The following is a 20616-nucleotide window of genomic DNA, read 5'->3' as shown; positions in this document are numbered from 1 at the left end:
AGCAGAGAGGACCCATTCATCAGCACGAGCTGCCTAAGTGGCCTGTGCAAGGACTGCGAGGTTTTAAAGTCAAAACTGTCATTAGGGAAACAATACCACACACAATCCCAAGGAAGGACAGCCACAGGAGGGTGCAGGCAAAGAGTTTACGCCATTAATTGATTCTGACTCAATAACGCCTACGAAATAGATGACCATATAGGAATGTTTGTTTTTATTTCACAAGGACATTTGCGTACAGACTATATTGTGGGAGGACGAAGAAAAACCATAATTTTTCAAATCTTTTTTTTTTTTTTTTTTAATTGCTTAAGTTGAAAGCACTTGTATAAAACAGGAAACCACAGGGACAACACAATAACCTAATCAAGACGTTTCATCACTTCATCAATAAGGCTCAATTTATTTCACGGCATGCAAAAATCAAGCAAGCATACATTTAAAAAAAAACAAACAATCCTTAAACAGAAGTCATACCTTTCAACATTAAACTGAAAATCAAAATATATTAAAGTGTTAGTTTAAAATTAGCTTAACTCTCAATAAGCTTGTTCATTCTTACATAGGTTATTTAAGCAGGCCTATACAGGCAAGTTTTCTTTGCTGAATGAAACCATGTTGGCAACAGTAGAGGAACAAATCTGACCTGTGAATATGAAATGATCTTAAAAACAAGCAAGGGTTTTACTTGATTTTATTATTATTTTTTGGGCTGACACGATGTTTAACACAGAAGATTAACACCAGGCTGGCATAAACAATCTGAATATTCAAGATATTTGTTCATATCAGTATTTGAATCACAATTCAGTATCCTAAAGTTCATTTAAAACAAAACCCGTAGGAAATGCATCCTACATGTTAATACATTTTGTTAGCAAATGGCAATGCAAAAAGAGAACGAGAGCAAAGCACAAAGCTCAGCTCTCCACACGAACGTTAAAGCCTGAAAGGGCAAAGATACTAAAGAAACCAGCTGTGTGGGAACACTGAACACTTTTGGATGGGGAGAAAAATACTTATTGTGTAAGATTTGTTGCACAAGAAGTCTGATGCAATACAAGATCCCCATCCGCACATGCATTAAAGATTTTCAGAGGTCGCCCAGAACGTTCAGTTCATGTGCGAGGTTGAAAACACCAGAGTGTTTGAAGTCTGTAAAACGGTATTTGGGCCAGCCCTAAATAGAACCGATGGATATAAACATCCCTGAGTGAAAATGTAAAGTTATAGAAATTAAGAGTTAAATAGAAAATAACGCTTAGTGCAGGTCTGTGTGCACGCAGGTAGAGGCACAACGTGACCTTAATTCTGACTTTATGAACAAATCCAGCACACAACTGAGCAATATACAAAACATTTATTCTTTTTGTTTGTTTGTTTTTTACAGGAAGTGCTTCAAAACCCACACATCTTTAGATCAAAAACAATAATGAAATAAGAGGGGAAAAAAGAAGAGAAATAACCAATAAAAAGCTAAACTTGCCAGAGGAGGTCTGGTCTGTAACGGCGTCATCAGTGATGTGTCCAAGTGACCGCCCCAGAGCTAACAGGTGAAGTTATGCCATTAACATCAGTGTTACACTCAAATGGGGCCAAGCCAAGGTGTGGGGGGGAATTGTTGGCAGATGTGTGTGTGTGTGTGTGTGTGTGTGTGTGTGTGTATTTACGCGTTTGTGAGCACTCTACTATAGTCCCAGACAGACCCAAGATTCTCCTGGGTCTTCCAGTAACCCCCTGGGTCTTCCAGTAACCCCTCCATGCGCAGGTGCTCATGCCTGTGCCAGTCTTTCGAGGACTCTGCGGTACTCTCCCAACACTTCCTGGTAGCTCTTCTCCAGTTCTTCGTGCTGCAGCCTTGTGTCCATCTGGCTGATGTGGGACGCCAGCTCCTCCGGACGCAAACACTTGCGCATCTTCGTCAGCTCACGCTGGTTCTTCTACAAGCGCGAAAACACGAGAAGCACGTCACAGGAGACCGTGGTGTGTGACGCTGCGGCCCCAACCACAGGCCTGGCTACTTAATGAAACACAGACCCCATTAAACGTAGCATCCACGGAGCAGACCATTTTATGTTGACATTTTAAAAACTACTTGATCAGGTGAGCAATCGCTCTGATAAAGAGCAGGAGGGGAAAATAATTGAAAGAAACATTTTATTTGAGATGTGCCAAAGATGCAGTGCTGGAAACACTAGAACACGTGTAGCAAAAGTGTGGTAAACGGACGGGAAACGTGTTATCTTGTGCATGCACACGCTTGCCCTCTCTCCATCACACAAACCTTGCATGTGCAGGCACACAAGCACAAAGGGCAGCACACACACAACCACGCACACGCTACACGCACCCACCTGTATGCAGCAAACACACACACTGCCCGACACCCCCCCTCCCCCCTTCCTGCCCCGAGGCAAGCAGAGTGCGCGAGCGTGAAGGAGAGGGAGAGAGACGCAGGGAGCACAAGAGACCAAGAGAAAGAGCATCTGGTCTCCAGATCTCTCCATCCTCCTCTACTGAGGAATTCCAACTTCCTTTTCAATCACCCCCACCCCCTCCCCATCTCTTCTGTGTCCCCCCACCTTTCCTCTGTCAGGAGTTTCTATGCTGGTTAATGTCATGGTTAGAGAGGTTGTGGAGCTGGGATCCAGCAGTCTTACTGATCCCATATTTCTGTTATATGTTTAACTTCCAGGAGGGCACAACACAAAGCTCACATGCGCCAACATCATCACCTGGCCTTTGTGGGCCGACAGCTACACGCTTTGTGCTGCAGACACATTTCAGAATAAACGGCAAATAAGGTCACTAAACTCCAGCTTGAAAGACAACTGATGCTCAAAGATTTCAAAATCAGCGCCAGCAGCTTTTTGAAGTGGAAATAAAACAGGCGTGCAAATGAATTAAAACACTGAGTGCGCATCGTAATAAAAATGTTTGAAGGCTTACACAGTATGCCCGTGAGAAATAAAAGAGCAGCTGTAATTTTGAAAATGCACTGTCAAATGAGAGCAAGAGTGTGTGTGAGAGTAGAGCAAGAGAGTGAGACAGTAGGGGAGGGGGAGAGAGAGAGTGAACTCAAGAGTTAAACAGGCAGAGGGAGTGTGCGTGTGCGTGACCGAGTGACTGAACAGTTCCTTGTAGGAAAAAACTTCTCTGATTGAGATGCAAATCCTTAATAACAGCAGCAGACTGAAACAGATCTCACATTCCTGCAGAGCAGACCACAGCCACTGCCTGGGGAGAGCAGTCTCACCCCACCCCCAACACCGGCCAGACGTCATCTTAACTTAGGCCTGTACGTGAACGGAGACTATGGAGCACCAATAACGCATGCTGCTCCAACAACGTTTCCTGAGCTGTAATCACCACATTCTCAACGTAAGCTCCACGGCTTTGACGCGAGCGCTGCCAGATGGAAGGACCACTGCACAGTGGGACAATGTTCCTGGTGTAGGGGTCAAAGTGCACATCCTGGCTGGACTTCACCCACTGCCGCACGGAACCGCCCAACTTCAGTTAAGGAACGGTTAAGCCTCGGGAACAAAACTGCAGTCATACGTAATGCACAAGACGTGTAATGCTCAACACGTGTAATGCTCCTAACAACATTCGTTTCATTCACAAGACGCACTGTCCCAGTGCCTCCTATGTTTGTATTAGCCTGTCTAAAGCCACAACACACAGATACACACACACACACACACAGACACACACATACAAACATACCCTGTAAGGCCCAAAGAGTCTCTTCTTCACCTCCAGCCGGAAGTCCCTGGCTTTTTTCTCATCACTCATGTCTGTGTTTCGTAGACGTAGGATCTCATACACGCGTCTGGCATGCTTCTGCACATAAGATGACGTTCACACAAGGAGACATTAAAACCCAGCGCACATGGGCAGAGATGAACACGTGAGCACAGGCGTGCTCCTCCTCTCTCAGCTCCACGCATCATGGACACGCGTGAGAAGAGTAGGAACACACAGCCCGTGCACAAACATCTTTGCAAATGTGCGATAAAGGAGACTGACTGCACACAAACGTCGAACGATTCCCTGCAGCCGAGTCCAAATTCCAAAAATCATGTTAAAGCAAAAAAAATAAAAATAAAAAATGACATTAATGACATTAATAACACTGAGGTCAAGAATTACAGCCGTGCTGCCTGGGACCGGGGCGGCCATTTTGCCTGGTCATGCCACAGGCACCAGACTGCGATAATCACTCACAAACAACAGGGCAACGGGGATTCTGGGAAATAAAAGGGGGTGCTGGGATGTAATTGGCACAGTTAAATAGTGGCCTAAGTGCAGAGAGACAGAAGTCCTACAGGGGAGAACACTGAGAACTCCCACCCATTCACTGTTAATGGCAAGCTTCCAGTGGAGTGTGTGTGTGTGCGTGTGTGTGTGTGTGTTCTCATTATGATGGAAGCGGCAAATAAAGTGAAAGGCCACTGGAAATTACAAACAGGGCAAAAAAAATAATAAAAAATGCTTCTATGCAACTCAAATCTGAGTATGACAGGACTAATTATTCAAAACTCCCACGTTTGTTTTAAAAAGAAAGATCTTAATGTTTAAAAGTGTAAACGAATGTGACAGGGGTTAGAAGATTTTTAATTGCTTGTTTCCATAGTGATGCATATGACACTGGTACAAAAGTACTTCCAGTATTGGTAAACAAATACGGCCGTAGAGTCATAATGTGTCAAGGCTTTGTTAAAAAGCATAATTCACAATAAGGCCTTCCTGAACGATAAAGTAAGAGGCATCCACATGCATGGCTTCCCACAGTGAAGTCGTCACAGACATTAAATGTACCAGTGCCAACTCCATGTAAACTGGTAACGTGGAGCGGCTGGTGTCCGTCCGCCCCCGTTGGACTGCGAGCACGGCTCTCACCTTGTTGATCTTGAGTTTCTCGCGCGCTTCTGTGGCCATCTCGTCCCGGAAGCCCCGGCTCAGCTGTTCCGTGGAGAAGGAGGGGAGAGCCATGCACATCTTCACCAGCACAAAGTCACGCAGCTTCACGTAGTTCTCGGACGGGTCCTCCGCTGGGGGCACACGCACAACATAGAGGGTCAGATTCAACGGAAGCTCAGGAAAGCCACACACGGCTACAAGGTGTTTTGGCCAGAATACCGCCCAACTGACACTTTTCCCAACATGTACGACTACGGTGACTACGGCAACAGAAAGGCAAAACACATCCATGCACACAGACTAAAATACACACAGGGAACAGGTTTTGCTTTCTGTGTCATAAATGACAGTAGTTGCTGTTCACAGTGCAACTATGTTATTAACTGTAGAGTTTTGTGGTATATTTATGTATATAATAGCAGTTTGTATGTTGCCCCTTGTGGAATGGAGGTAGAATTTCTAAAGAAGCTTATAAGAGGAAGAGCCAACCGGTGTAATCAGTGACCTTACAAGGGCAAACTGTGTGTGTCAATCTTTTGTGAGCTTGCCAGTTGAATTTGTATGAATTAGAAAATAAATCTTTGAAGACTGCTATCCTTGAGTATAGATTTCTCCTTGATTTTAAATTTTCCAACGCACCAGAGACCATTTTGGAAGAAAGATTATTTTGATATTTTTATAAGCCGGAAATTGTCTCTTTCCTGAGAGACAGAATGATGACAGTAGCACAGGTTCTTGACTGAACAATGTCCCATACACACACCCCGACAATTACAGGGTACCTTTTTTTTATGCTGGTGTATTCTGACATGTCTGGCTAGATCACGGATAGTGCTTTTAAACTATTCCATATGTCTTATGTTTCTTAAATTATCGGAATGCGTTATTTTGTCTTGATGCTGTGAGGTAACGAGAGATTCTGGACGCAAAACTCCATCTACAGCTGTACAGCAAATCTACTGTACATTCTGACTAAAAAAATAATTGACGGAGAAACCAACGATCAGACAGCTACCCAGATGACAATCTGGTCATCTGAATTTGAGTATTTAAATGCACCCAATATAGACATCATAATTTGTTGGAATATTATTTTTCAACTTGCTATTACTACAGCATGTTGCCAGGGGCGTGTTTGACCTTGCAGGGTTAAGCCAGTAGTTACTTTCACTGCCAGAATCCAGAGCCACAACAACAAAAATGGCAGCACTGTCTGGCCTGCAGAGCACATGTCCCACGTGAACCGAGAGAAATGGACAGACGCCGACGTTCTGATGCACAACCAAAAAGACAAGACGTAACACAGAGAGAAAAGAAAGCACAAAACAGGGGGAGAGAGAGAGAGAGAGAAACAAAACTAGGAAAAAGAACACATGAAAGCCATGTGAGTGCAGGCCGCAGGTCTGCCTCGGCAGAGCAGAGCTGTGTGTTCTCTCTGAATGAAAGCTAATCCCCCTCTCCCCACACACAGCTCAATAATTATGCCATTGTGTGAGCAGACCTGAGTAGCAGCATGTGGCCCACACATTTCAGCAGCAAACTGCCTGCAATTTACCCGCCCCCGAACCCCCCACCACCACCACCACCACCACCGGGCCAGAGAGCCACTACCATTCGCAGTCAACAAGCGCCCTTGAAAGAGGAAGCTCCGGCCACTGCCCGCACGCACGGACGCAGAGAAGGCTTGACGCGACTGCGTCTCATCTGCGCTGCGGGAGAGAGGGTGGACGCGGACATGCAGATCGGAGACGTCTGCCGCATCCGGGTGTTCAGAAAAAAGCCCTCGGGCACCGGCGGATCGTCAGAGCGACACCCGAAGGACGCCGCAAGAAGCGATGCCACATGTTGGGCCCGCTCAGACCCGATTCAGTCAACTTCCCACACAGGGGTCATCCAACAAGGTGAGCAGTGAAGTCAGCAGTGCTCAAATGATCCAACATTCTCCAACAGCCCATGAAATGGTGGTAATGTACATTTCCTGTTATAGTTTCCACAGCAGCCCCCACCATCCCTCATTCTCCCACCTGTGATGTCCTGGACTTTAGGCGAGTTGCAGTAAAAACGGTGTACTGTTTCCAGCAGCTGAGCTCCGTGACCCTCACCCTGAAACGGAGGCAAGACCAGCATCTGACTGCAGAGACACACACACACACACACACACACACACACACACACACACACACACACACACAGAGACAGACACACACAAATTCAGACCAAAAGACAAGTCTTCCTTTAGAAGCCCTTTAGTGACCATGGACAGAAGACCATGAGTGTAAAGGACAATAGCAGCTCATGCTGAGTGTCCTTCAGAGTTCTTCACGCACGCCACAGTGGCGGGGAACACACTGCACTCCCATAATATCACGTCCAATTCAGCTTTACACGATACAATGGACATTTTATGATCATAATCATGACCTGATACAGATATGACAATATGTTTTGTTTAATACACATTCATGTCCAGACAGCTTTATTTTTCTCAAACATTACCCTTGATATAATCTCTACTGAAAGATAATCTCCGTTCATTCACTTGGCCATCATAATGAAATGTTACCACGCTGTGCCAATCAATATATTACACTGATTCTCAAAATGGGCTTTTTGGTGGGTGCTGCAGACTTTGCCATCCTTATAATACGCAAATGGGGGTTGGCTTATAGGATATATAAGCCAGTAATTTGGGGCACTTAGGGACAAGAGAGCCAGAGATGTATAATTTTCTTTTCCTTTTTTCAAAGAATAAAAGAGAGAGAAGGCACGTGCTTCCCCTGGCAATTACCTCACACGTGGTCTGGTTTTGTCTGGGTATACGTAGTAATTATACACTGTCATGTAGCCAACCGTAGCGTAGAGAGTCTCCCCATCCTTATTGTATTTCTCAAAACTGCAGAGAGAGAGAGTGAGGGAGAGGAAGAGGGGGAAGAGGGAGAAAGAGAGAGAGAGAGAGAAAAAAACGACAAAAGGCAAGCAATCATAAGCACGCTCCCATGCACCGGACCCTACATCACTGTTTCAACGCCCCTCTCTCTCTACCCTGACCGACGACACCACCCCCAACCCCCACCATGTTGCTTGTTTTCACTCTCTGGCCCGCTGTCAGTGTGAGCATGCTACAGCAGGGCAGTTGCAGCCTGTGCACCTGCTGGAGAGAGTGAATGCATTATGCACTTAATTGGCGCACTGCAACTTAGGGAAGACAGGAGCCCGGAGAGGGAGGCATGTAGCCTCTTCAAATCTCTCCAGTCCATTTGCCCATTGTCAGCTTTAATAGGTGCCAAACTAAAGAAAACACTAACAGAGACTCCTTTTCTGCCGCTAGAGATTCCATTCACTGTTTCAAAAGACAACAGCGTTCAATTCAGCCCTGCGCACTGCCAAAAAAAATAAGGACGGGGGAAAAAAAGAAGAAGAAGAGAGACAACCACCACAAAGGAAACTCTTGTGAGATCAACAGTTCACCTCCATGCAGGGGGAAATATAATTAAACAGGCCCGGTAATTGGCTGCAAGCATTGCGGTAAGTGGTAACAAGGTCTGCTCAAGCGTGTGTGTGCACGTGTGCACCTGACTGAGCCAGGGACGGGGAGGAAAGCTGGTTTTCCCAAATGGCTTGCACACGTCTGGTAGTTCTAAGTGCATTCTCCCAAGTCCTCTTCCAAGAGCAGATGCAGAACCAGGATTAACGTGCCTTAAAAAGTGTGCGCTCCTCAAAATGCAGGATCCGTAAACTTCACCAGAGCTTAAACCATCACTTCCATCTCTCCTCTTCGCATGTGCAGTGAATATGGCCATATCACGTGTAAACATGACACCTGTTGTATCAGTGACCGTTCCAGGCTAAAGACTCACACAAGGAAGAAGTCCCAGCGGTCGTCATCGACGTCAATATAGCTGGCTGTCTCAATGAACCACATGAGGAAGGTCTGGAGACGCTCGTGGTATTCTCTGAACCCTGGACACGAAAGATCAGCCTGCGAGGCAAACAAACAGAAAGCTCTGGCTGTGGCATCCTGACCAGCTACCAGAGCGAATAGACACCAACAACGTCACGCCTTTAAAACTGGAGAGCATTACAAAGAGCTCTGAGCAGAAATAAGCAGTTTTTAAAACAAGGTGCTGCTTATTCTCAAAGCTATAAGTAACATATTACAATCAATAGAGGGTAATGAGATCACAGCAGGTATACAATTTTACATCATCAATCAACATGTCTAAAAAGATATTGCACAAGTCCAAAACAGAGCTGAGTGTGTACTGTGAGACAGACAAGAATGGAGAGACGGAGGGACGATCCCCCCCCACCCCCGCCCACTGTTCTGACTGGGGTCACAATCGTCCCTGAGCACACACGCAGCATTCGTTAGTACCTTGTGTATCTGGTAAGTGAGGTCTGCTCCCTCTTCCACACTGTGAACTTTATAGGTGTGTAAAAGGCTACCAAAGGGCTTGAAGTTGGCCTCCTTCTCCAAGAGAGAGATAAAGTCATCGGAGTTACTGCAGAAGCCGAGGGGAATGATCTTTCTGATCTTCCCCTCCACATCGTCAGGCTGGGGACACAAGGCATGCACATTAAATGGGTCAAGTTAAAGCCAAGGAAATAATTATATCCCGTACAAGACGCATTAAAGACCGAACAACCAATTTATTTAAGAGCCATTTGAAAAACATAGCTCTCAAAAACATCACAAAGGGAGCAGTCTTTGTGATATTGGACAAATCGGTACAATAAATGTTTGACAAAGGGAAAAACTAGTCTACCTAATAGAGGTTTGTATGTGGTCTTTATTCTGAATAATTAAGCTAACTGATTAAGTTAACAGTAGAACACTAGGTAATGAGCACCGCTCCGTATATCCAAATGCCCTCCGGCCTCGCGTGTAACCTCAATGGAGCCACAACAGAATAATACCCTATTGTTCTGTCATTAGGCTATACTTCAGCCATGATTGACATAGCACATGTGAAATTAAAAAAAGAAAGAATACAAATTTTTGTCAAACAAAAAGGAGAACCATTAGGCAATTAGTACTGTCAGCCGAGCAGGCCTTCAACCCCAATCCCCCCCACCCGCCATCGCAGAAAGAACACTTAACTGAATACATTTACTACTTATCTTAAACCATGAATATTTGATGAAGTCCCACCACAATAATGCGTCCCTGCTTCTCACCGGGCAATAAAATTTAATGAATTGATCTCAACCTTAACACACACACACGCGCACACAGTCGGGGGAGGAAAGGAGGGGGGCATCTATAATAGGCTGCTCTCCTCTAAGCCTGGCGAGCGAACTCAATCAAACGCGTTTGCCCCTGCCATTCAAAGCCTCCCCGCACAGACAAAGGACCCCTCCTTAGTCCTCTTTGGGATTTTTTACTCAGCAGAATGTGCGGTGCCTTCAGCTGCGATGTTTGCATTGTATCCATTTCCATGCGGATTGACATGAGAACACTTTGTATTAAGTTGCTAAGCAGGGCCTTTGGCACCATTTAGACGTGTGATGGGCATTAGTTCTGTAGCAGGCTTCTTGCTGCTCCGCATTCAAAACAGGGAAATGAAGACGGACGAGGACAAAACGCGCAACAAAAGGCTAATGCAGCACGGCGCCAATTCCCGCTCTTTCAGACATCGGCTAACATGAGCCAGGAAGCACCTGCGGCTGAGAAACCCTTCACCATTCTCACTGTTCAGACGCATTTCTGAGGAATAAGAGAATCAGGGAATGCAGATAAAAGGCAAAGTACAAACAAGTCAGATTGTCTGTGCTCTCCTCTATACAACATTTACAAATCATGCAATCTTCTACATAAAGAGTGCATTGTTGGGTCACTATATTAACTAACTGTGCTTCTTTGGAGCGCTCGCTCTGTTTGGGAATACGTCATCTTTTCAGGAGAGACCTCAACAAAGGTAAAGGCCGGTGTAGGATCTAATTCTTACATAAAAGGTTTCGTTTTAAATCAAAGAACATCTTGTTCTGTAAGTAAAAAGGAGGAATAAAGTACCTCCATATGAGCAGCAGTTCCCTTTTTTAGAACTGTGTACAAATATACTACAAAGAATCTACCTATTACATAAGACACCCCATGTGCCATGCCATCTGACATTAATCCAGATGGGTACCTTATTTAACAGTATGTTGTGCTTATGTCAAAGCCCTTTTCTGAGAAAAGATTTGTTCGTCAGTGGTTTTTGATGGCAGCCATCTTGACGTGGATGCAGTATGACGTTAGTCTAGGATGCGATTGGAGCGTGCACCATGATCACGCCTTATAACGCCCCGTATGAGCTGCAATATGAGTGAATAGTACATGAATCATCATCATCACCATCATCAAGAGATCTGAATCCGCTTCAAACGCGGTGAAAAGCAGGGTGAACAAAAACCCTTCATCGGCCATGTGAAGGGTTATGTTCAGCAAGTTTGCAACAAGCCAATTCAAAACTACACCCTGTTGTACCTTGATGAAAATGTTAACAGCAGTGACAAAGACATTATGAGACAATTACAGTATATGTATATACTAACACACCCATCACTGTTTATTATAGGCTGAGTAGATCGTAAAAGATATTACTGCCTGCTAAGCAACGACAAACTCTGATTTATATAGTCAATATCTGTCAAACACGGACTTATTTCCATGCTGCGTTTGGCTGGTAAACAAACAAACAAAACAGTGAAGTACAGTGACAAATGTTTTCACGTCTCTCACCCCAAGGAGGAACCTGATCAGTGTCCCTTTGGACCACCATGTGCTCCACCAGGCAGCTGACTGTCGGCCTAGTGGTTCGCCTGACCCAAGTGCTGACTGTACTCTTCTGTGGAAACCATTATGTTGTACTGATCGTAGTCTGAATACACGCAATGACGGGAGAGCAAGTGGGGTGCGTTTATGTATTTGGGAACAGACAGACCACATATGTAGCGCTAGCCTTTGACTGTGTGGCTAAGTCCTAGTCCAGATCTCTGTCTACCATAGTTAAGTTCACCACTCTTGACTATCGGGACATATAGTGAATGAATAATCACAACAAGTAAGTGACATGCAATGTGTCTTTTGCACAACATTTTGGGAATGTCTTGGAGGCCTACCTCCACACAATCAAACTTCTCGGTGACTCTGGCAGTGTACTTCACTTTGAAGAGTGTGCTTAGGTTGCCCGCACTGTAATACAGCTGAACCTGAAGACCTTTGTATCCAAAAGCTACTTCACTGTAGGGCAATTAAACAACAACAAGTAAGTTAGAGCTCAGTTTGTCTGACAGCTTTTAAATAAAAAAAATTTAAAAACACGTTTGAATCTGTGTTCGCCGAGCAAGTAAACATCAAAGGGGTTCACCATAACAAAAACATGTAAATGACAACCTCAGGTGAACCTGCAAGACAACAGTTACAGACTACTGACAGTATGCCGAGTTGTATACTACTAACTTACAGACTAAGTGGATGCTTCATGACGGTTGTCTCACACACAAGGTGATGTTAGGACCATAATGCATGTTATACTCCAAAATCACCAAAACCAGCAAATGATGGACAATGAGGTGTGACATGAGAAATTTACTTTGCGCATTATCATCTTATAGATAAAAAATTGCTGACATTTAAATTCTATGATATTGCATTTATAAATCACACTCCCAAAAATCATAGTCATATGCATCCTTATAAATTAGTTTAGGGGGGGATTAATTGTCATCTTACAGCAAATGAGAATATTGACACACTGCAGTGTGGACAACATTTAAGACCATATATTCAAATTAGGCTTGTATGAATATTACCCAGAACAATTATCTAGTTAGTTACAACTCTGGAAGATACTTACTCATCGCCAAACAGCTGATGGCTATATTCAGGATGGAACGCTGTGCTGTCATCGTCTACGTCCTCTGGGAAACGCACTGCAACCCCCCCCCCCCCCAAAAAAACCCCCAAAAGTTTACACACCGCCATCACGAAAAATGTGCCTTTTTAATACTAAACTTTATAACGCCATTTCACCTTAAACATCTTACGTTGTTACAAACATTACCTAATTTTAAACATATCGCTTCGTTGGTGTCACATTTATACTCTGCCAGTTTCTTCTCCATTGCATTCATATCTGCAAGACAAACACAACATCCAGAGCACCGGCCCAGTGAGTCGTCTGAAAACATTTCAGAAGTGAACCTATTGAGTTTATTCCGTCCGCTCATAATGAAGTAAACAGCAGACTGTAGTCACTGACCGCCACGCGACCACGCCAGCGGACCGGCTCGAGAGACAGCGGCTCGCATAGCTAACGTTAGCTGCAAGCTAGCGAGCGCTCATTTAGCTCACTTGTAAGCCCGACCATTCGTCCACCGTCCACCTTTAACCGACTTTTAGTCAAACACTTTTAGTCAAAAATAGAGTCGATACTAAAGTCGTTTATATAACAATTTAGAACCGCGTAGCTAAGCTAAAATAAAATAAGATAAGCTAAGCTAAGCTAAGCTAAGATAGCGGCCAGGCCAGACGAGGCTCATCTTTATTCACCTTACGAGCCGGTAAGTTCGGTGATAAGCCACCGTGCAGTCAAGATACAACGTTGCCATGTGCAGGACTCGCGTAATATAAAAACACGACATAATAATATATAATAATCTAGATATAATAGACATAATAGCTATAATAACGTCTCACCCGCCATGTCCACGCACTTCACCCGCGAAATGCAAAAGTCCTTCCTGTTTACTCACGTGCTTCCGCTTGCGAATATGATTGGAGGAAACGAGCCGCTGCGTTGGCCAACGCGTCATTAAAGTTATTAAAGTCTTACAGATGTCCCATAAAAGACCTCCTTTAAGCCTTAAACTAGCTGCAGGAGGAATTATTCATATTTATTGTTTAGCCAGAGACAACAAATTATGCATTCCATTATACATTAATTATAAGGGTTTCCGTTTTTTTGATTAGATCAAACAAACTCAAACTGATATTCACTGTAACTGCCAAGTTAAATTTGTCCTGTGTGAAATATCCACGAATCTTTATATTAACATGGCAAGAATTATATCCTATTATGATTTTTCTTGGTCCAAAAAAACCTAAATCAAAATGCATGGTATGGTAGGCTTCACCCATATAAATTACACTTTGAAATATTTTAGCCTACTCATCTGAAATCATTAGACTAACAGTGTCTCACTGCACAAGCGGTCTGTTTCTCTTATTAGGCATTCACCGCATATTTCTTGTGTTATCTCAGCTGTGGCAGGGCTCCTCAAAGTTCTGCAACGAAGTTCCGTGCTTTTAAGAAGAGCGCCTATAAGAAGAGACGATGCAACCTCAGAAGCTGCGGCAGCCTCGTGTTAACTGGTCGCACTGGAGGTGTCGTCGGACCCATCATGGCGGTCAAGGTGACTCTGTCAATACTGTGTTTAACAGTTATTATTCGCACTGTTTGTGAGATTATAATCTATGAGATCGACTAGTACAAAGTAACTATTCGGGCTCGTTTCTGCATTGTCTGTCAGGATCAACTGTTACTGTCCAGCCTTCTGCGATGACATTAAAAATAGATCTAAGTTATTTTATAGAGGACCACTTGTAATCGTTTCAGTCGACATTTTGTCCGAGTCAACATCCATCGTCTCCGCCGAAACTCCTCTTAACCTGCAGGGCAGAAGATTGACGCTGACGCTCAGTTAAGATGCATCATTTCGTGATGTTGAAAGTGTCAGTGATAACTGCTGTTTTTATTCCGAGTTCAGAGCCTCCAGATCAGACTGCCAGTCGCACCACGCACAGCAAGAGTTACTACAGTAGTAAATGTGCTATTTCTTGGACTTTGTTGTCTGTTAACTACTGACTTAAATGTGTTTCCAGGTGCAGTCCACTAAAAGAGCTGACCCCAGTGAACTGAGAGAAATATTCTTGAAGGTAGGACCCCTCCTCAGATTGTCAAGACAGTTGTTATTATTAGGCTATTATCAAGACAAGTTACAACACTGCTGTGAATAACCAATTTTCTGTCTTTCACTAGCCAACAATCTGTTCTTCTGAGAACGTTAGTTCATGTGTATGGTAAGAGTTGCATAGTTCCGTTTAGACAAGGTCATCTCCTGAAATGCAAACTGCAAACTGCATGTTCAGTTGTATAGCTCATAATTTCTTTACTGACAAACCGTTTCTTAATTGACAAACACTATCTGTGTTAGCAGTGTCCTGTACAGTTGAATCTCCTTCATCTGAAAGTCTTGCTTGTCAGTGTAGTTATAGAACAGTGTAGAATAACTTTATTGCGGAATATCTTTACTTATGCATAGTCATAGTGCCTGAGGATAGATTAAAGTTAACTGCATTTTAGTAAGAAAAACAGTGAGACTCTTAGCACCACGGCATGATCTGTAGTTCTGAGTGCTAATCTGGCTGAGTTCAGAGCGTGAGAGGAAAGGTCAGACATGCTTGGACTAATTCTGTCTCTCCCCTCCTCCCTGGCATGTGTCCAGCTTCTGACATTTCACTGTCCTGTTGTCTCAACAAGGCAAAAGATCGACCAGCGTTCAAATCATTGCTGCGTTGCTTATGCAAAGTGCAGCTAAGTTCCTCCTGTGTCTGCGCTGGCTACGAATCACTGTTTGTCTTGGCTATCCACGACTGCACAATAGAGCGGAAATGGTGACCGATGTTGAGTTACAGTGTTGGTAGCTAGTTGTTGAAAGCACTCTCGAAAAGAGTGGTTCCTGGTTTAACCCAGCAACATTTTTAAAAGCTGCTCTCTCACACCACATATCACTGCACAGTTAACCTTGCTCGACAGTGATCAGATCTATAATTGACGGTGCTATGATTTTAATACCACCCTCGACATATGAAGTAATTAAGTAGCTCTCAGATATGAAGTCTGCTATAATGTGCCAAGGAGCCACTGAAAGCAAGAGTACTATTTCACTCAGTGCTGCCTACGTGCTTGATTTGATGATGAAGTACTTTAGGCTTACCACGGCTGAACTTGAGCTCAATTATATACTGAAGCTGTTAATAAATTGATTGGAATTAATGCTTTCCCCACAAGCATTAGCTGTAGAGTGTGGAGCACTGTGTGTGTGTGTGTGTGTTGGAGAGAGAGGGAGGAAGAGATAGACAGAATGTGTTGTGTGTGCGTGTGTGTGTTTATAGTTGTTAAAGAGGCACTTATCATTATCAGTCCATGCTGAAGTTGATTACTCCTGTCTTTTAACTGGGGCTGCACCAGAATTGTTTGCTACTGTCAGAGTTGCTTAGCGGCAATATTGGACTAACATATTTGTACACATACCATAATTTATCCAAATACCTTTGGGTGCAAATCATATATGGATTTGGCAAAAACACAGAAGTCCCAAACTTCTATTCATATATATAATAAAGAAAAGTGTCATGCTACATCTGTGTAATGTGTATAGACATAGCACCATGCCTTTCTTCAGAAACACAAAAGTCAATTGTACTTGTATGTACTTGTATGGCTATTTGTCATTGTTGAAGAAGTATTTAGTACTCAGCGTCAGTGTTCACCTGTTCTCTAGTGCTGGCTCGTTCACATCAATTGCTACTCTAAACTGAAACCCAACTCTCTAACACTCTCACACACACACACACACACACACACACACACACACACACACACACACACACACACACACACACACACACACACACACACATCACAGAGACCTAGTCAGGATATGGTATATATATGGTATATAGTTTACTGGTCTTTCAGTATTTCTCTTATTTATTTGTTTATATATTTACAAGGATGAGGTCACATGACTAAGGTCCTGCCCTTTCTTGTCTCCTTCTCGTCTGGAGTACCATGTAATGTTATTGGAGGTCACTGACTTTTTAAAATCGATTTAAACGTTAGCAACAATTCGCTGGCAAGCTCGGACAGTGTTTCTCAGTGCTGTACAACGCTGCTCTGCCTCCCTCAGGAAGCACTCCTTTATCTCCTTACAACAAATTGGCAAAATCTTTATTAAACTTTAGCCAAGAGTTAAACTGAAGACAAAAAAAGGTCCAAGACTGTATGTAGGCTTTCCGCTGAATGGCAGGAGAAAATGGAAACTGAAAGTTTTTAAAAGCACACTTTGATCTTGTAAGCTATGATTTGAATCTTTGAAAAGTGTGAAATTATTGATGTATTTCAGACAAAGTATATTCTGGATTTTGGAGGAAAAACATAAATCAATGACATTGATGTTCTCGCAGAGACACAGCAGAAAAGCTGCTACAGCTTAGAGCAATTACTGTTGTGATGAAGAGCGGCGTGACCATGTAATAGCTGTGAGAACTGTAACACAAAGGACAGATTGCTGCTGGTTTTATGTCGTATTTCACTGAAACGTTTAAAGAGAAAGTAAACAAATGTTTGCCTCTAGATCATTTCATTTCCCACTAATGTCAGTGGCACTATTGTTGTGTGAGGGAAGGAAAAGCGTATTCATGTTTCAGCACCATTACAGTGAAGAAAACCTCACTGCAGATCAGTGGAAATGTGGAAAAAGATATATAATTGAAATCATAAAATTAATAATAATACTGTATAATAGTAGAAAATGTTTAACTCCCAATATAATCCTCACACGAATGTGAAGAATGTAGCTAGTAACTTTGGCTACTTTGCTCATGGAAAATGTAGGTTAATTTTTTTTAAAGTAACATGATTTGGGATACAGTTCAAAAATGAGCAAAAATCCAAACATTATCCAACAGTTAATAAACCAGAAGTTAATTTAAAGCAAATTAGTGTCTTAGTTACTTAGAACGTAGCAACTCCTGAACATCATAAAGTGGAAACTGTAGCGTGCTGTGGCTTAACAAAGCTGTGAGAAATGTAATAATCAAATGTACACTGATCGGACCGCAATTGATTGTCACTAGTAAAAAATATTGAATGTAGAGTGAAACCATATACACATATAAGCAATCAATCCTTTCAAAAAGGTATATTTCCCAGTAAAATGAAAACAGCAAAACGTATTCATCTTAATAAAAGTGGAGATATACAATTATCCAATTATAGACCAGTTTCCCTCCTGTCCCAGTTCTTAAAAATATTAGGAAAAAATATTTGTGCACAGGTTGCATAATTTTATTTAAAAAAAAAGGCAAGTTACTGAGTGATTATCAGTGTGGGTTTAGATCAAATAGATAGTTTGGCCTATTAGAATATGTTGGGTAACGGGTAGACAAAATAAGACACAGCTTCAGCCTCCAGCCCATCATATTCCCCTCTTTTCTCCTCCAGCATGCGACCGTGGTGGACAAGAGTGGGGAGCATTATATGACCCCTCAAGGCTTTGTGCAGAATTTTCTAGGACTTCACACTCAACCCAACCACAATCCCCAAACTGTCCAGCTCATTGCTGGGGTCGCGGACACAACCAAAGATGGGTAGGAACCGACTGACACGTGGTCACTTAATTATTCATATGTGCCAAATAGCTTGCTAGATGAGTTCAGAAACTGATTTCAATAATAAAGTTCCAAGTCCTCATATAGTTTGACTGATTTTAGCGACACAGACACCTGTAAACAGGTTGAAATGCCTTGTGGACAGTAGTTTTCTTTAAATAAATTAAATAAATGTAAATACAGTGTTAGTAATATGCGCATTTATATTGAATTAGGAAATGTATTGACTTATGTCTTATGTGTTTATTTCAGCAAAGCAACTAATGTGCATTTTGCTGTACCTAATAGATTTTGATGCTAAATTTTCAGCATGTGAAGTTTCATAGCATTTGCCAATGTTCACCATTTCATGGCTGTTTTAAAGGTTACTGGTAACAGCAATTGCCCCAAATATTCTTTGGTTGTAAACTCTCAGTAAAAGAAACTATAATCTTCTCAGTGAGGCAGTACATTACCTCAGAGTTATCAGTGTCAGGCCTGTCTGAATGTTATCAGCTTGCCATAAGCACTCAGTCTGGTCATTATCCTCACATCTTAATAGACACATTAGCAAAATTGAACCCTGTTCTTAAAAAAAAAAAGGATTTAGGAGTGATTTAGGTGAAGTCTATTTCTGCTAATACAGCTGTCTGTGTTGAAGTCCAAGTCTGATATGAATGTCTTTTGTTGAGAACTATAAAAAGTGGCCCAAACCTATCCGGATAGAGAGGTCTCTTCAACGTGTACTGCCATTACATCAGTCTCTATTAGACTGCAGTATGTTGTTGTACATAACTTAAAATACATATTCGAATTCAAAAGTTATGACTGTGGTCCACATACAGAGAGTCTCTGTGTCTCTTTTTCAGAGGTCTTGTCTCTTCCTTTCTTGCCCAAACAGACTGATCTCTTACCAGGAGTTTTTGGCCTTTGAGTCTGTGCTCTGTCTGCCTGATGCTCTCTTCATAGTTGCGTTCCAGTTATTTGACAAGACAGGGACCGGTGATGTATCTTTTGGTATGTATGCAGTGTTATAAACTGAATAGCTGAACTGAGGTTTATGTACTGTAACGAGCCTATAATAGTTCAGTGGAGGTGGGGAGGTTTATTTCAGTTGTGTGTTTGTATAGCAGATTTGACTGATTTCACTGATTGTGCAGATGTGCTACATTTCTAGTTAAAACCAGAAGGGCTTAAATGGTAATGTCTGAGGAAAAGTTTCACTTTCAAATAGAGGACATATGAGGTAAACACTGCAAAATGCTACTTTGAAAGTTGAGCATGTAATTGTATGAAACGTAATATTTACGTTTAAGTTTCATTTTGTCAGAGAAAGTGTTAATGTGACAAGATTTTGCAGAGATTGTATTTCTGAAGGGGAAAAAAAACTCTGCTTGTGTTTCTGTGTTGTAGAAAATGTCCGGGATATCTTCAGTCAGACCACAGTGCACCATCACATCCCCTTCAACTGGGACTGTGAATTTATCCACCTGCACTTTGGCCAGGACCTCAAAAAGCATCTCAACTACTTGGAGTTCACCCAGTTCCTACAGGTGCGGAGCACAGATCACCTTTCACCCCCACGCATGCTCACCGGAGTCTCTGGAGTTCAGTTTCCTCACCCTACCACTCTGGGGCGGCAAACATCCCTCCTTGTACGAAATGCCGAAGACAAGAGTGCTTAACGTGTGGCACATCAGTTTGTTTAGGACTGCTCGGACACTCGTACACACACACAAATCCTTACGCCACACGTCTCTCGGGATGCAGACGGCCCGTAGCCCCTGGGCTGGTGCTGCTGGAGGGGTTAGTGTCTCAAGCATGCAGATCTGTAACGCTCCCACTCCCCATTCCAAAGAAACTTGAAAATCCCAGGAGTTAAGCCGAGAAGCGGGAGCTGGGATGTTCCGTTTTCTTTGTGCGGCGAGAGAGACGACTGCAGCTTTGTTGCAGTCTGATGGTATGTTGAGTGACAGAGATCAGAGGGTCTGCCCTGGTAGTATCTGATCAATTCTGACAGCAGTGCTGACTCTTGGTGCGACCCCCTTATCCCAGTCTCTCCCCCCCAGCTCGTCTGTCTGATTGCAGGGCTGTCCGGCTGAATCATAGCCCACTGCTCCGGAAACACCTGCCTTCTCTCCAGGGGCACGGAGCTCAGGATCAGACTACACCTGATGTGGTTTTCATTAAATGCACTCACACACGCACACGCACAGGACACATGCGCTCAGCCCGTGCGAGACAGCTACCGCTGCGATCTTCAGTCAAAC

General features: G+C 43.2%; 2 protein-coding genes across 3 annotated transcripts in view; one reads left to right on the top strand and one right to left on the bottom strand.

The window, feature by feature from the left end:
• Positions 1-285: 285 nt before the first annotated feature.
• On the bottom strand, positions 286-13650 carry hat1 (histone acetyltransferase 1). 2 transcript variants are annotated; one of them, XM_027027546.2, is made up of 11 exons: positions 13610-13650; positions 12975-13046; positions 12768-12843; positions 12031-12151; positions 9302-9481; positions 8784-8905; positions 7715-7819; positions 6951-7057; positions 4906-5057; positions 3730-3846; positions 286-1940 (listed from the first exon to the last, which is right to left on the bottom strand). In XM_027027546.2, the coding sequence occupies exons 1-11, from the start codon at positions 13614-13616 to the stop codon at positions 1773-1775; spliced, it is 1227 nt and encodes a 408-aa protein (XP_026883347.2). In that variant the 5' UTR covers positions 13617-13650; the 3' UTR covers positions 286-1772. The 2 variants fall into 2 exon arrangements, with proteins under 2 accessions (XP_026883347.2, XP_026883348.2); XM_027027547.2 differs by lacking the exon at positions 13610-13650 and adding an exon at positions 13463-13560.
• Positions 13651-14136: 486 nt separating this feature from the next.
• LOC113588396 (calcium-binding mitochondrial carrier protein Aralar1) overlaps positions 14137-20616 on the top strand; it is a 21431-nt gene continuing 14951 nt past the window's right edge. Inside the window, exons 1-5 of the mRNA XM_027027556.2 lie at positions 14137-14325; positions 14795-14848; positions 18201-18346; positions 19248-19363; positions 19760-19899. Coding sequence (XP_026883357.2) covers positions 14314-14325; positions 14795-14848; positions 18201-18346; positions 19248-19363; positions 19760-19899 — 468 coding nt within the window. The 5' untranslated portion in view covers positions 14137-14313. The remainder of the gene's footprint in view (positions 14326-14794; positions 14849-18200; positions 18347-19247; positions 19364-19759; positions 19900-20616) is intronic.

Source organism: Electrophorus electricus, chromosome 2 (assembly GCF_013358815.1).
Source record: "Electrophorus electricus isolate fEleEle1 chromosome 2, fEleEle1.pri, whole genome shotgun sequence".
NCBI lineage: Eukaryota > Metazoa > Chordata > Actinopteri > Gymnotiformes > Gymnotidae > Electrophorus > Electrophorus electricus.
Note: the sequence above shows the minus strand (reverse complement) of the source record. Positions and strands in the feature narration are given on the sequence as shown.

Coding starts and splice junctions, on each gene's coding strand:
- hat1 (XM_027027546.2), bottom strand. Junction 12,844..12,974: donor AGCGATATGTTTAAAATTAG/GTAATGTTTGTA, acceptor GGGGGGTTGCAG/TGCGTTTCCCAGAGGACGTA. Junction 1,941..3,729: donor GACTCTTTGGGCCTTACAGG/GTATGTTTGTAT, acceptor TCGCGCTTGTAG/AAGAACCAGCGTGAGCTGAC.